Source organism: Urocitellus parryii, chromosome 11 (genome assembly GCF_045843805.1).
Source record: "Urocitellus parryii isolate mUroPar1 chromosome 11, mUroPar1.hap1, whole genome shotgun sequence".
NCBI classification, from domain to species: domain Eukaryota; kingdom Metazoa; phylum Chordata; class Mammalia; order Rodentia; family Sciuridae; genus Urocitellus; species Urocitellus parryii.
The window spans coordinates 58,129,095-58,144,774 of NC_135541.1; the positions used below are offsets into that span (position 1 = coordinate 58,129,095).

Consider the following 15,680-nt stretch of genomic DNA (forward strand, 5'->3'; position numbering starts at 1 on the left):
TCTATATTGCCTGAGTAAAGCACTTCCATCCCAATCCACAGCTCCTGTGGGCCCTGCCCTTTCCCTTCTTTAGCACTCTTACCTGGGAGTTTGCCTAAGACAAGTGGCGCTCACAGTTCTCTATTCTCTATTCTCTATTCTGACTCTGGTCCAACTCACTGCCCACATAACTTCACCTACCAGCTCTAAGTAGATGATTCTCTCTCTTTTTTAAAAATAGCACAGAACTTTTGGGTTTTACCTTTTGAGGTCAAAACTCAGAAGAAATGTCAAGACTGAGAACAATATTATTTTTATAATAAATTTTGTTTTATGTACACACTGTATTCAAATGAAATGCCCACTCTTCAAACAGCACACTCTGGCTTTTCCATGAGGCCCCAGAAGAGTGTAAGTTGAGCCTCTGAGAAACAGTTCCTTATCCAGGAAAGAGACTGGGTGAGTGTGAATATGTGTGTGAGTGAGTGTGTGCAGAAAACCTTCTGATCCCATGGCACGTAGCTAGCTCTTCTGAAGCCACACATCCTTCCTTGCCTTCAACACTGCTGGTCCCATAGACGGGCTCAGCCTGGGGCAGCTGTAAACCAGCCACTCACCCTCCACCTTATTCTTCTGTGAAGAATCGATGAAGTCTTGCCACTCTGCTGGGTAAAAACATTTATAGACATTGATCTTCCCAATGTGTTTCAGAGTATCCTGATAGCAATTCTTCCCATTCCCAGCCAAGGCCTCCCCATGGCTCTCCACCATGTATTGTATGTACTCAATGAGGTCCTAAGACAGGATATTTTCTTTCTTCTCTGGATGCTGGCTTTGCCTCCATGTCATTTTGTACATGGGTTTCTACACAAGCCCCTAGGACTCTCCTCTACGCTTGATTCCATGGCCTTCACCTTTCTCTTATGGAGAGGTACCACCTTCATAGGGATCATTGGCCAATTCATCTTGGCCAGCTTCTGTCTCATCAATTTGGTGTGGTCACAAGCACGGAGGAAACGGGGACACATTAGACCTGCGATGCTGCCTTCCGTCTAGCGTTTTGGTTCAGATGCTTCTGCTCTGAGCCCTGCCCTTGGACATCATGCTAACCACAGCAACAGTTGCACACATAGTGCTATCTCACCCTTCAAATCTTGGTCTCAGTCTTGACCTTTCTCCAGAGTTATGGCCTCAAAAGGTAAAAACATTCTGGGCTATGAAGTACAAGGCAAAACATTTAAAATTTTAAACCACCATGTGAAGCTACCTAAGTGTAGTTGCCAAGAATGGAAGAATTGTAAGAAGAAAGAAGTGGAGATCTTTCTGGGCAGATCAGCAGAGCACAGATAACTGATACAAACTCTCCTGCCTAATTTTCCAGTGATATTTCCTGCCTGTTGCAGGAAAGATGGAATATTTAGAACTATGTTGCATCATGTAAATAAGACTACTAATTGCTCTGAAAAAAAAATGCTACGATTCCTGTGCCTTTTAAGTTAATATTTTATTTAAAACATAATTTTTAAAATAAGAACAAGTATCTAGCTGCTACATATCCTTAGTATGCTAATACGGTAGTGTGGAGGAGCTGAATTTTGCTGCCCGCTCTTTACAACTTCGTAACACCTTATGGCTCACTAGTGGCATTTCTCCAAAGTAGCTTTGTCCTGCAGTCCTGCAACTGTGCTGGCTTCTGACAACAAAACAAAACAAACCCTTCAGTGACCTTCCTGCAGGCTGGGCAATGGTGTTCCTCACATAGCAGAAAGCCACAAATCCCTAGCTTTCCCACTGTGCAGGGCATCACCTCCATCCCTCACCCATATCAGTTTCTTGTGGTTCCTTCAATGGCTCCAGTACCTTCCTTCTGTAGCTGTTTTGCACTTGTTTTCCCAGTTGCTCAGGAAACCCATCCTCATGACATCCCTCTACTCTCCCAACTCTATAGCCTCCTCCTTCACCTGGCTAGATGCTGGCCTCAGTACAAGAGTGATTTGTTCAAGGAGCCTCTCAGACACCATTCCAGACTTGTTTAAGCCCTTGCATAATGTCCTGTGCTTTTCCTGCACAATTTTTAGGCACAGGATTGTTGGTTAAGCAGCAGTTTCCTTTATTAAAGCATAAGATTTCATGAGGACACACAGAGAGAAAAACAGAGAACCAGGGAGGGTTTGATGCCCAGTGTGAATCTCATAAGAGAGGGTACATAAGGTCTTCCTTTTCCAGTTGGCCACCTCAGCTGGGCCACCGTCTAAGCGTGGGACTCCCAGGCACACCAAGTCTTTGCTCCCAAGCTGAGTGCACACTTGCTCACCTTTTCCCATAGGCTGCCATGAGCTCCAAATTTTCAGTTTCATCTGCAGTGTCTGCTCTACGGAGTCCTCCATTAGGACTTCTGGAAGAGCCATCTGGCCACATCAATCAATCTCTCTGGCCCTACATTTTCTTATCTATAAAGAGGAATATATGCATTTAAAACAATAGCCAGAACTCATCTAGGTTAATTTCAATTCCTAGGTATAATTCATATTTTGTTCAGAGTTGATGGTTGTACTTGGAAGTGGTTGGCTTCAATAGCAACGTTTTATAAAAGGGACTGAGATTTATTTTTTTAAAGGAAATAATAGCACCTACCTCATAGGATTGTTGCCAAGAGTGAATGATTTCTATGTGTAAAACATGTGGCTGCCGCACTAAAAAGGCTGTATATGTGGTAGTATTTTTGCTAAGGACTTGAGGGCTCATAGGGAGAGACCACATGTCACACAAATTTCCCTCCTTTTCCTGTATTTTCTTCTACTCTCTTCTCCATTCCTCTTTTCCTCTTTCCCAACCCCTGTCCTGAAGTATTGAAATAATCCACTCCCCTCCTCTTCTCACCCAGAACCGACCTGCAACACTCAGATCCCTCCAGGAGCTCACTTCCTGGTACCAAGTACTCAGGATATTTTTCCAAATAATATTTTTTCTCTTCCTCAAAGGAATTCTGACACAAAAGCATTGCTAACACTTTCCATGACTGTTGAAATTAGAGCAGGATTCTTAGTGCCTGATGCAGTGGGGCATTTACAAGGAGGTACTTCATGTTTGTAGACTAAGTGAATGAGAGCAAGATCTGCAAAGGTAAAGTGTAAACATCCTTTTCTTTACTCTCATTCGGCATGTATGCATAGAATGCATTTCATTTCTAAGCTGTGTTTTTTAGATTCAGGGATGAAATGCAACCTCCTCTTACAGAGCAGCCTGCAGTTAATGGAAGTTGGAGCAAGGGAGAGCCTGCTTTCCCTGGAGGACTGAATGGAGGATTGGAGGGGTTTTATTTACCTGTACCTGTCACTGTTCAGGAAGCACTCAAAGTGGAAGGAGAATTCCTAAAACTTTTGACTAACAATTCACCGGGAGAAAAAAAGTCTCTAACATTGTCTCAGGAAGCAATGCATTTAGTCTCTAGTACCTCTAAAGCCAATCTGTCTCATCTTCCATTTAAATTAAAGGAGACAACCTGAAAATAATATTTCCGAAGACCATACCACATCTAAAACTAGTGACGCTAAGTCTTCTCTGTGGGGTTCTACATTTCAGCTAAGACCTTTCCATACTATCTATAGAACAGATATTTTTAAATCTGAAAAGAAATCGAGAAATTCAAAATCAGGAGAAATGAAAACCACATTATCACTTTTTCAAAATGTCCTGATTTTGCTGTCTTTTTTTGAGTAACAAGATCATTTGCAGTTGTTTTATGTGTTAATTTGCCCATTGAAAGAATTCGAAAGTGTGTGCATATGTCTATTTACCTCCCTGTAAATGGTGGACTATTATTAAAGGTCTCATTTTGAGCATACCAAGCAACCAATGCTAAAAGAAAAAAAAGCCTTTCAATCATTATCTGAGCTGCTGATGATATCCTTTGTCTATTGCCTCCTGATATATTAATGCTGCTGTTGCCAGGAGCAACAATGTGTTGAGAAATTTTATCCCTTAATGATATATTGAAATTTCTGTTAAAAGCACTTGATTAGGAAAGCCAATCTCTTCTTCCTATTATAAGCAGGAGTTTTTCTTAAACAACAACAAAAAAATCTTTTCATTCTGCTATTGTCAAAGATAATTTCCTAATAAACTTGCTTCAGTATCAAATATTCATATGTGGTATCTGTTAACTAGGTTTTTGAAGAGCCCTTCAGGTTGTACTTTTTGAAAACAATTGAAAGAACTGTTTCCAGTTAAACAAAATAAGTAGGACACAGGTTTGAATCCACCTACCTATCACCATGTCACTAGACAGTGGTAGATAACAGCCACATTGAGGAAGTAATGACAACTAAACAAAATTCATATTACCTTTAATGATGTTACCAATAGCAGCAATGGAACATTGATGGTCATGGGCTTGAACAAGACTCCTTAATTCCACTTGTGACCCTGCTATTTTCACAGTCACCCCAAGATCCATCTCACTGAGAATTATCACTGATCCTCATTTTCTCAGAATGCAGAATAGATAGTATACCCCTCCAGGTCCTCTCCTGTAGAGACTTCAGTGAAAGGTAATATTTGTAAAGCTATTTGGAGGCAGTGGTGGAGTATGTTCGAAGGAATTGGAGCTAAGGGCCCTGCCTTTGATCTCATACTTTCTGTATTGACCTTCACCAAGTTATTTAACTTCTCTGCATCTCGTTTTCTTCTCTTCTAAAATGACAGAGTGGGATTCTGCAAAATTTTGGTTCTAAAATATCTATGACATATAATGAAAAAAAATTGCAATTTACTTCTAACATCTTTACTGCCTTTAACACATAAATGTAAGCTGACTTTCAGACTGGGCTTTGAGACAGTCAAGTATTTTGTCTCCAAGATACACTTACAAAATTCTTTATTTGAAAAATACCAAAGCACAATGATAGGAAAATTACATATAATCCCACTCATTTTAAAAAGGTACACATAAAAATTAAAGTTTCCCACTTCATGCTCTAGTCTTACCCTCTTGGTATCAAGGGGCAAAGACTTCCCAGTGCCATTCTACCAACTGCCTCATTAGCAACAGAATTGGCCAAGGCTGCTCCGATGATGTGACTGGCAACTAGCATCAGTAGAGTTGTTCTGAACACACCTGTGCCACTACACATGTCAACTCTGCATCAAGTGACTTCTCCAGAATGGCTTGATGGTTCAAGGGTCTCCATATGGGAAAACTTTATCTTGTTTTTAAAAAATTTTGAAGACAGAAACAGTGGTGTTGCTGCTTAGCACTTGGTCATTGTAATAGATGGGGGTAGAGGGGGCGCTAAAGATAAGAGAGCAAAGAGAAAAGCAGAGTGAGGACACACCTTGGCTCTCATTTTTTTTTTTTTTTTTGGTACCGGGGATTGAATTTAGGGACACTCAACCACCAAGCCACATCCCAAGCCCTATTATGCATTTTATTTAAAGACAGGGTCTCGCTGGGTTGCTTAGCACCTCGAAGTTGCTGAGGCTAGCTTTGAACTCATGATTCTCATGTCTCAGTCTCACAAGCCACTGGGATTACAGGCATGCACCACCGCACCAGGCAGTCTTGGCTCCTGTTTTGGGAGAGTACAGAGGCAACATCTCTGGGACAGGTCCATGTCTGAGAAGTGTGCGAGGTGCTTGATGTTTTGTGAGAAGCTATTTTCACTAAATATTACTCATACAATAGTCTAACCAGGAATTATTCAGCAAGGCCACATTTATAGTAAAACATGAGTTTGTTCGTTATTTTACAGGATACATAATATTTTAGATTATGGTAATATAAATCTTTTAGATTTTGTATCTATTTTCCTTCCTGATAAGGTGATGTATATTTTGAGATGATGTATATTTTGAATTATTAAGTGAGAACTATGAATAAATTGTGCTTCAGAAGCCCCTTTGTGAAAATCAGTGGTTTAAGTTTGGGAGGAAATGGATAAGTGATTTAATGTAACCTATAATACCCAGGAGAGCAATCTTTCTATTAAAAAATTAAGTTAATCTGATTTTTTCTCACCTTCAGAGACTGAGGTGACCCCAAAGGCTTGAGGGAAAACATCTCAGGTTTTTCGGGAGTGGGCAGGTTCAGCCCTTTTATTTCTGGAAACCTTTTGCTCTTCTCCCACTCCGTATGTGGTGTTCCTTCTACCTTAGTTACTCTAGCACATCTTGAAGCTATTTCTCTTGGACAAATCACATTTTGCCCTGAGTGTTCATGTTCACAGATCAGCTCCTTATGAAGAATCCCAACTCCACCACTTCCTCTACTAGCCACAGTTGACTCACTCTTCTTGATCTCTGAATCTTGCTGTTGACAAATCATTCTCCACAGTACTGTCATATTCTTAGGGGTGGACACAGCACCCTAAGTATCTGCATCTTCAATCTCCAGCTCAAATGCAGTTCCCGGCAGATGGGAAGCATCTAGAAATGTTTGTGAATTTAATAGAATCCTAGAACAATATGGAAACCTCAGAGGGGATTTCTTTCTTTAGAAACAGCCTCCATCAGCTAATTTTTCCTTTTCTAAATTTAGGTTCAAGTGACTTTGATCCTTCAATGATGTTGGACACTGGAGAGATCATTGATACAGGATCTGATTATGAAGATCAGGTAATATAAATCTAAAACTATTTCTCTATTTAAATGTTTCTAATATTAGACTTTGTGATTTTTTGTGAAAAATAGAATTATAAGACTTCATTTTGTGAAATCCTTATGGGTAACTAATAACATATTTCATGATAAATCATAGTAGCCTACAGCTGTCTTTCACCATTTGGCTCTTTGACCCTCCCTTATCTATAGATCCAAAATAGCAGTTAATTAAGGAAAGATTTGTGGTTGGAAGTTACTTGAGACAGAAATAAGGTTCTCTTGCCCAAGAATTTGCCTGCTTCTATCCTTCCCACTAATAAATAGGTAATATGTATGAGAATCAGCTATGGGCTCAGGGCTCTGCCAGTCTATTTCTAACCTTTCAATTGGAATAGTGACTGAGGAAAACATGGCCAAAAAATAAATATATGTTCTCTTTGAATAAGACTGAAGAACTTTATCTGGGTCATTTTCCCTCCCAGCAGAAGAACTCTCTTTCCTGCTGTATTTTAATGACCCAAAATAGTTGGCAAATGATCCAACTTCTAATTAGCTATTTTTGAAAAAGGATAATGTCTGAAACTCCCCCCCAACATCCATCAGTGCTCCTTACCAATGGCTGAAAACTAAGTGAATATGTTCTAATGAGGGTTTTTTGTTCCCATTTTAAACTAATATGCGTCGCAAATAGAGCAGAGAGATCTGACCAGTGTCCATACATAATAATCAACTGTACATTTTGTATTTTCAGAAACTATTTCTATGAACATCAAGCTTCTTCCTTATATCACAAAACAAGGAGAAAATATTGCCAAGTGTATAATATCTACCAAATATTTATGGTAGTTTTTAATATTTATCAAGTACTTGCTACATGTAGCACAACATTGTGCTGAGTTCCTTATATTATTTCATTAATTCTTCACAGTATCTCTAAAGAGTAGGAATTTTTATTTCTACTTCACAGAAAAGAAAACTTAAACAAGAAGAGTAATTAGGTCAAGGTTATATACAAGTGGTTTCACAGTGGGAATGTGAACTTGAGGCACATTCCCCAGCACCCACACTCTACTGCCTCCATCCTAGCCTCCAAAGAGGTTGTTCAGTGATACATTTTTGGAGCCTTTTCAGTTGCTGACTCTTAAGGCCTCAGCAGAAGCAAATGCCAAACAACCACTCATCATGTGCACCTAAAATTATAGACTGCACAAAGAATTGACATATAACAAGACAGGCAGCAACAAATGGGAGACTTCACACCCCCAGGAGCTAGAAATAACAGAAAAAAAAATCTGAAGGAAATCTTAATAGAGGAATATTTAGAACATTCAAAGAAATAAAGGGAAGGTTCCAAACCATGAAACAAGTCCATGAAAGAATGGAAAGGAACAGACAGAAAAAAAAAGGAAGAAATAGACCACACAACTAACAAGTTACAGAATCAGAAATCAAACTTGGATCTGCCTGCCACCAAAAATCTATTTTCTTCTACCACTCCAGGAGAGCCATGATGAGAGTCACTGGTCATCTATTGCTAATTCTGGTCAGCACTTTTTAGTTATCTTTCCTGACATTTACTGCATTTGACACTGTAACCCAGGAGTCACCAAACTGTTTCTTTAAAGAACCAGCTTTTCAATATTTCAGACTTTGCTCGCCATATAGTCTCTGCTGTACCTACTCAAATCCCATTATTGTTGTACAAAGCAGCCATAAAAATATGTAAACTAACTAGCATGACTGTGTCCCCCCCAAAATTTATGGGTACTGAAATCTGAACTCCACATAATTTTCACATGATTTATGTATTTTTTATTTATATACGGCAGCAGAATGCATTACAATTCTTATTACACATATAGAGCACAATTTCTTATATCTCTGGTTGTATACATAGTATATTCACACCAATTCGTGTCTTCCATACATGTATTTTGGATAGTAATGATCATCACATTCTGTCATCATTTTTAACCCCATGCCCCCTCCCTTTCCCTCCAACCCCTCTACCCTATCTAGAGTTCGTCTATTCTTCCCATGCTCCCGCTCCCCACATGATTTATTTCAACCTTTAAAATGTCACATTTTCAGCTAAGAGGCTGTACACAAGTAGGCAGCAGGACAGATCTGACCTGCAGGCCGTTAATCCATGGGCCTCTGCCATAAGCCATTCCCCTGTCCTTGACATTCTACTCTCCCTTAATTCCTAACATTTCTAGAGTCTTTAATATTCTTCTTAGTGCTTCACATTAATTACCTAATTTCATCCTCAGACCACTCTAGGAAATACATATTTATGCTATTATTCCAGTTTTATATGAGGAAACAGGTGCAGAGAAATTAAGCAGTTAATTCAAATCCACCCAGCTGGTAAGAGGTTCAAACCCAGAGATCTGATTCCAGAGCCGGGATCAGGGAAAATAGACTCGGTTGTGCTGGGGTAGAAAATAAAACTGAAAATCTGAGTGCTTTCCTTCCAGAGGTCCTTTTATAAGTGAGTCCAAAAGGATCATGGATGGGGAGAAGAGCTTGATCGTGATGCACCTGCTCTTAACTGCACATGAGCTCGCCTCATGGTCAGTGGCAGCCCTAGTTGCTAGCTCTACGACCATGCAAAGAGCCTGGAAAATGGAGCTTCCTAATGTGCCCAGGGAGAGAGAGAGATGGGTTTAGTGTACACCAAGTCAGCCTTCACTGCAAATCTCTGTTCTTCACCACAGGCTGCAGCACCTCCTTGTAAGCGCTCTCCCTCTCTCCTACTTCTCTCTTCATTCATTCCTGGCTTCCTTGCTGAACTCTCCATTGGTCCATTATTCAAATGTGGGCGTTCCCCAACATCCTGGTAGTGGCCCCTTCTTTTCTCACTGCACACATTCTCCTTTGAGAAGCTCAGTAACAACCAGGGTCCCGGCTTCACGTGGAATTCCTTGGTAAGCTCCTGTCATGTCTACCTACAACATAGCACTGGTGAGATTTCCCATGTGCATTTCAAACTTACACGTCCAAAACTGAGCTCACCATCTTCCCCCACAAAATCTGTTCTTCCTTCTGTTTCCTCTATTTCAGTAAATGATACCACCATCCCCCCAGCTGCCCAAGCCAGAAACAAGGGTATTTTCCTAGCCTCTCTCCTTCCCTGTGTCCGTTTGGTCAGTTCCGTGCAGGAATTGCTCCAACCCTCTCCAATTCCACTACCCCTTCCTTGGTTGACACCCTCAGCCTTCCTCCCTAGGACCACAGGGACAACCTTCTAACCAGTTTCCCTGCCCCAGTCTTCTCGTTTCTAAAATGATCTTGTGAAAGCAGACTCCATCATGGCATTCCACTACTTAAAACCCTTCTTGGCTCCTTGATTTCAGAATTCAATCAGAACCTCTAAGCATAATACATGAAAATGTACAAAGCAGTATCTGACCCCTACATTCCTCTCCAACCACATCCTTGCAACACCAAAGCTTTTGCAGTTCCTTGAAGTAGGGTGTGCTTTGCAGTCCCTTCCCTTTTTAGGGAAGCTTCCCCAGCTCCATCACCTCTATCCCAGATAATCCCTATTTGTGCACCATCAGGACCAAGTTTCCTTTCAGAAAGCCCTTCTCTTGCTACGTGTTCCGTTCACCTTCTTCAGGGGGCATGGCTCCTGAGGTTGTGATATTTTAATGCAGGACATAGACTAGGCTCTGCTCTGTGTATCCTCAATGCCTGCCACATGGCTGGGAATATGGCATACGCTCAATACATGTCCACTTTTTTGAAAGCCAAGAAATGAATTCTAGTTCTTTACTTCACTTGTGATTTGGGGGGTAACTTCCTGAGCCTCTTTTGCATCTCTCCTAGAAAGTCATGACTGTCATCTCACTTAGAAGAACTGCTGTGCAAGGAAGGGAGCACACTGAGCTTGTGTAGAACAACTGTTCGAAAATATAACTCCCTCCCTGCCTTCCCCCAGATCTGACTCAAACAGAACTTTTCAGGCCCCAGTGATCTCCTAGAGATAACCAAGGCCCTCACTTCTTCAGCTAAGTGGATACTAATTGTCTGAGCACTTTCACTTTTTGGACCCAGATGCAAGGAGCTTAGAAGTTGCCACTTTGTCCTAAGAACAAGTAAAAAGCTGAACATGCTGAAAAATCAGCCCTGCTTATATCCTTCAGAGAAGTAAGGTTGTAGGCCAAACATATGACACTAACCCTAAAGAGACAGAGAGGCACATCACAACTTAGCTGGAGAGACAGAAACCCACCAACAGAAACTTCATGGGAACCAGTGCTAGGGTAGGAAGAAATGAATAATTAAAAGTGCTTAGAGGCTCAGTGTGAACGAATCCAAGAGCTTAAAAACCCCACAGGGTCCTAGTCTTGGAAGCCCCCACACCTTTGTGAGAGTCACCTCCAGGAGCTCCATCAGGTGATCACAGTGAACATCAGAAAAAAAATTCCTGTCAATCTCCTGGCAGAAGGAGAAGAAAAAAAAAATTGGAAATATGCCTGAGCATTCTATTCTTCTTAACAAATCCTACTGTCCAAAGAAATTATTTTACCAGAGCCCAACCTACCTGGAGAAACAGAAATCCCCAGAGGGATTTTAAAAACAAGAATCACTGATGAAGTTCACAGTCCAGGTGCACAGGCTCACCAGAAAACTAAGACCAAGTGATAGGCCTATAGAATGTCCCTCCCCTCCCCTACTTTACAAGTACATTACAAAATGCTATTTACTGCAGTTTCTTTTACCCAGTACATCATATCCATCAATCAATTGAAAATTATAAGGCATACCAAAAGGCAAAAAACACAGTTTGAATAGACGGACCAAACATCAGAACCAGAGTCATATATGGCTGGAATGTGAGATTCTCGAACCAGGAATTTTTTTTAAACTTATAATTAATATGCTAAAGGCTTTAATGAAAAAGAAAGTAAAGGACAACATGCTGGATAATGTAAGCAGAGAGATGGGAATTATAAGAAAGAATCAGAAAGAAGTGCTAGAGATTTAAAAAACACTGGATTAGAAATGAACAATACCTCTGATGGGTTCTTTAGTCAGCTGGATACAGCTGAATAAAGAATCTCTGAGCTTGAGGATTTGACAATAGAAACTTCCAAAATTAAAATACAGAGAAAAAAATGAAGAACTGAATATCCAATAACTGTGGAACAGTTACAAAAGGTATAATATATGCATAATGGAAATACAGGAAGGAAAATAAAGAGAAAGGAACAAAAGCAATTTTCAAAGCCACAGTGTCTGTGAACTTCCACCAAGTTAATGCCAGACTTTAAACTGCAGATCCACAAAGCCCAGAGAATGTCAAGCCAAGGATAAATGCCAAAGAAAACCAAACTACACCTAGACATATCATATTCAAACTGCACAGTATTGAAGAAAAAAATCTTGAAAGAAACTATTGGGGCAAACACCTTACTTATATGACAGTAAAATAAATAACAGTTACACCTGACTTCTTCTCAGAAGCCATGCAAACAAAATAGAATGGAGTATTTGGCAGGGAAGGAGGGTATGTGCACTATACCAACGCAGAATTCTATACCTCACAAAATTGCCCTTGAAAAATAAAGGAAAAGATAAACTTTCTCAGACAAGAATTGAGGAATGTGTGACCAGTAAACCTGTCTTAAAAACAATGTTAAGAGAAATTCTTAAGAGAAAAGGAAACTATAGACATAGTTCAGAAACTGAAATCCTCACCAAGAAAGGAAGCGATCTGTTATAGTTTGATCTTTAATATTCCCTGAATCTCATGTACTAAACAATGCAGGAATATCCAGAGGTAAAAATGATTATAAGAGCTATAACCTCAGCAGCAGATTAATCCATTTGATGGATTAGTAATTTGAATGAACTGCTGGCTGGCTATTGAAAGAAGTTAGGTAAGTAGGTTTAGGCAAGACTGAAAGGTTAGGTATGGCTGGAAGAACTGGGTCACTGGGACATGTCCTTGGAGAATTACATTTTGTCCCTGGCCTTGCAGGCTCCTGCCCCTACCTCTTTGTCCCTCCTTCCTTTCCTCCCTCTCTCCCACCCCTGCTTCCTAGCTGCATGGAACTGAGCAGGTTTCCTCTACCCATGCCCTTCTTCCATGGTGTTCTGCCTCATCTGGGGCCCAGAGCAATGAAGGTAGCTGATCGTGGACCAAACCTCTGAAACTGTGAACACAAAATAAACTTTTTTTCCCCTCAGTGTTCTTGTCAAGTATTTTGGTCACACCAGCAAAAAGTTAACTAACACAACCTAAGAGAATGAATAAGTAAAGATAAAATAGAAACTTGTGGGGCTGGGGTTGTGGCTCAGTGGTAGAGCGCTCCCCTAGCATGTGTGAGGCACTGGGTTCGATCCTCAGCACCACATAAAAATAAAATAAAGGTATTGTGTCCACCTATACCTAAAATATATATATATTGAAAAAATTTTGAAACTTGCTTTTCTTATTCTTAGTGTATCTAACAGCATTTTGTTCAAAATAATAACAAACTATTTAACTATGTATGCTTATATAGATATAATCACACCCCTTGTGTCTTCTTCAGAATCCCGCTCTATAAACAGATATTGCATTTCCTTTCTCAAGGCTCTCATCCTAAAAGTATCTTTCTCTATTTGCAAAATTCTCTACCTCTACTTTGAAGAAAGAGTTGTCAACAGTGCCAAGTGTCTTTCTCATCGCTTTCCTTTAAAATCAACTCCTCTGATGCTGAGTTTCTCACCTCCCATTTTGCCCTATAAACCAGTTTCATTTCCCAGTGCTCCCAATATCTGGGGCTGAAGACACAATGACATTTCTGCTTTCTTAAAACTCTGGATTCCCTTGGCTTATGCCAAGGGAATATAGTGATTATTTCTTCATTTCTACCCCTAACATGATTTTCTTTCTCTGTCCTCCCCTTAAAATGTTGCATTCACCAAGCTCCATCCTACACTCTCTTCTCTCACTTTACAACCTTTCATCCATGCCCAGACTTTCAGCTTTATTAGTTTCTTATTCATGCAACTAATATTTAGAAAATTTAATGTGCCAGACTCTATATGAGGTGCTGGGATACAATGATGAGCAAAAGAAAGCACAGCTCCTGCAGTCATTTATATCAACAGATATAAATGATAATGGAATAGCCAACCGGCAAGTTCTTGGAAGAAGAAGTGAATGCGGCCATGGGTAGATGTGGCCAGTGAATGAGGAGAGGCTTCTCTAAGGCAAGAGATGCTCCAATTGAGATGTGAAAGTAAGAGGCAGCCAGGTATGTGTAAGAAAGTGAGAGAACAGGAAAGAATGGAGGGAAGAGCTGGGGGTGTTCAGAAGAGGAAGTAGCAGTGTGGAAGCAGGAAGAAGCACAGCATCTGACCAAAGGCCAGCGTAGCTGCAGTGCAGGAGAAAGAAGGTGTGAAATGAGCCTGGACAGGAGGGCTTTGCAGAGCAACTTGGGTGTGTGGGTACCTATGAGCAGTGTTGTGGGTCTTTGCCAGGGGAGGGACTGGTTTTTTGATTGGTTGGAGGGAGAAAAAGAGTGTGCTGACATAATTATACTCGCTTTTATAAAAAGGTTGTTCTGGGGGCTGGCATTGTGGCTCAGATTGTAGAGTGCTTGCCTAGCATGTGTGAGGCACTGGGTTCAATCCTCAGCACCGCATAAAAATAAATAAATAAAATAAAGGTATTATGTCCATCTATAACTAAAAAAAAAATAATAATTTTATATATTATTCTGAACCAGGTGTGATCCCAGCTAGTATTTAGGAGGCTGAGGCAGGAGGATCACTTGAGCCAAGAAGTTCAAAGTTCAAGGCCAGCAGGGGCAACATAGTAGACCTTGTCTCAAAAAAAAAAAAAAAAAGAAAAAAAAAAAGATTGCTCTGGCTGCAATGTTGAGAATAGGTTGGAGGAGGAGAAGAATGAATCTAGGAAGTCCATTGGTCCATAGAAGAGAAGATGACAGGTGGCACTGGAGTGTGGAGGAATGGAAAGAAAGGACTTGAGAGACAAAATCCACAGGACTTCATATTATAATGGATATTGGATATGGGAGCTGAAGGGAGCTGTTCACAATGACTCCTGGCCTTTTAACTTGTGCAGCTGGGTGGATGATGGTGGCATTCACTGAGGAAGAACACTAGGAGAATGCCAGTTCTGCAAGGAAAGAGCTCAAATGTAATTTTAGACTTGCTGAGTTCAAAGTGCCTTAACACATCCAAGTTGAGAATTCAAGTAAGCAATTAAATATACAGATCTGGCATTCAAAGGAAAGATACAGGCTAGAAATATAAGATTATGAGCCTTTTGAAGACAGACAGGACTTGAAGCTGTAAGTGAGGATGAGAAAGAGAATGAGCAGAATTGAGAACCGGTTCTGTAGCTGAGCGCTGAGGAAATTAAAAGGCTTGTTGGAGAAGGAGGGCCTCAGGCAGCAAAAAGGATGCAGAAGAAACTGTTAGAGAGAAGGAGGGAAGTCTGTGGAACGTGGTGTTCCAAAAGCCAAGGAAAACAGTTCTTCATGAAGCAGAGAGCATCAGGATGAGGAAGAGGGAGACTAGGAGATAGCCATTGTGCATAGAAACGTGGAGGAAATTGTTGACCTTACAGAGAGGGCATTTGTTTGTAATGGAAGACAAGCAAGTTTCAAACTCATAGGAAGGATCTCCTTATTAGGAAGAAGGAGAACACCAAAGAGAGAGAAAACCTCATCTGGAGGCTGTGAGGCTAGGGTCTAAAGCACAGCAAGAGAGGTTGCTCAGAGACCAGAAGAAATCCTGCTAGGATCATTTTAAATCCTGTTGTTTCTTCCTTGTGATCTTCTCTAATAAGTAAACATTAATTTCTGGCCACTGAACACCTAAAGCTTTTGAGGTTATACCTTAGCACTTGATTGTATTTAATTTTGTACTTCATTATATACCAACTCGTATAATTCCCTGTGGTCTCCTGCATGCATCTACATGACTATGGAGCCAGATAGGCCTGGTTCAAATTGTAGGTTGCAAGTTTCCTAACCCTTTCAAGTCTGAGTTTCTTCATCTATTAAGTGGATACAACTTGCAGACTATGGATCAAAATAGATGGTCTGTGTAAAAGCTCCTGACACTGTAGAACA

General features: G+C 40.5%; 1 protein-coding gene and 1 pseudogene across 5 annotated transcripts in view; one reads left to right on the plus strand and one right to left on the minus strand.

The window, feature by feature from the left end:
• Positions 1-15,680, plus strand: part of Ak5 (adenylate kinase 5) — a 235,026-nt gene that overhangs the window by 130,153 nt on the left and 89,193 nt on the right. For 3 of the 5 annotated variants that reach the window (XM_026409988.2, XM_077791237.1, XM_077791238.1), the window contains exon 8: positions 6,515-6,591. The exons of 1 other annotated variant lie outside the window; for it this stretch is intronic. In XM_026409988.2, the coding sequence (XP_026265773.2) occupies positions 6,515-6,591 (77 nt within the window). Of the gene's footprint in view, positions 1-6,514; positions 6,592-12,248; positions 12,264-15,680 lie in introns of all 5 variants that reach the window. One more of the 5 variants, XM_077791236.1, reaches the window with a different exon arrangement.
• On the minus strand, positions 311-1,007 carry LOC113197204 (uncharacterized; annotated as a pseudogene).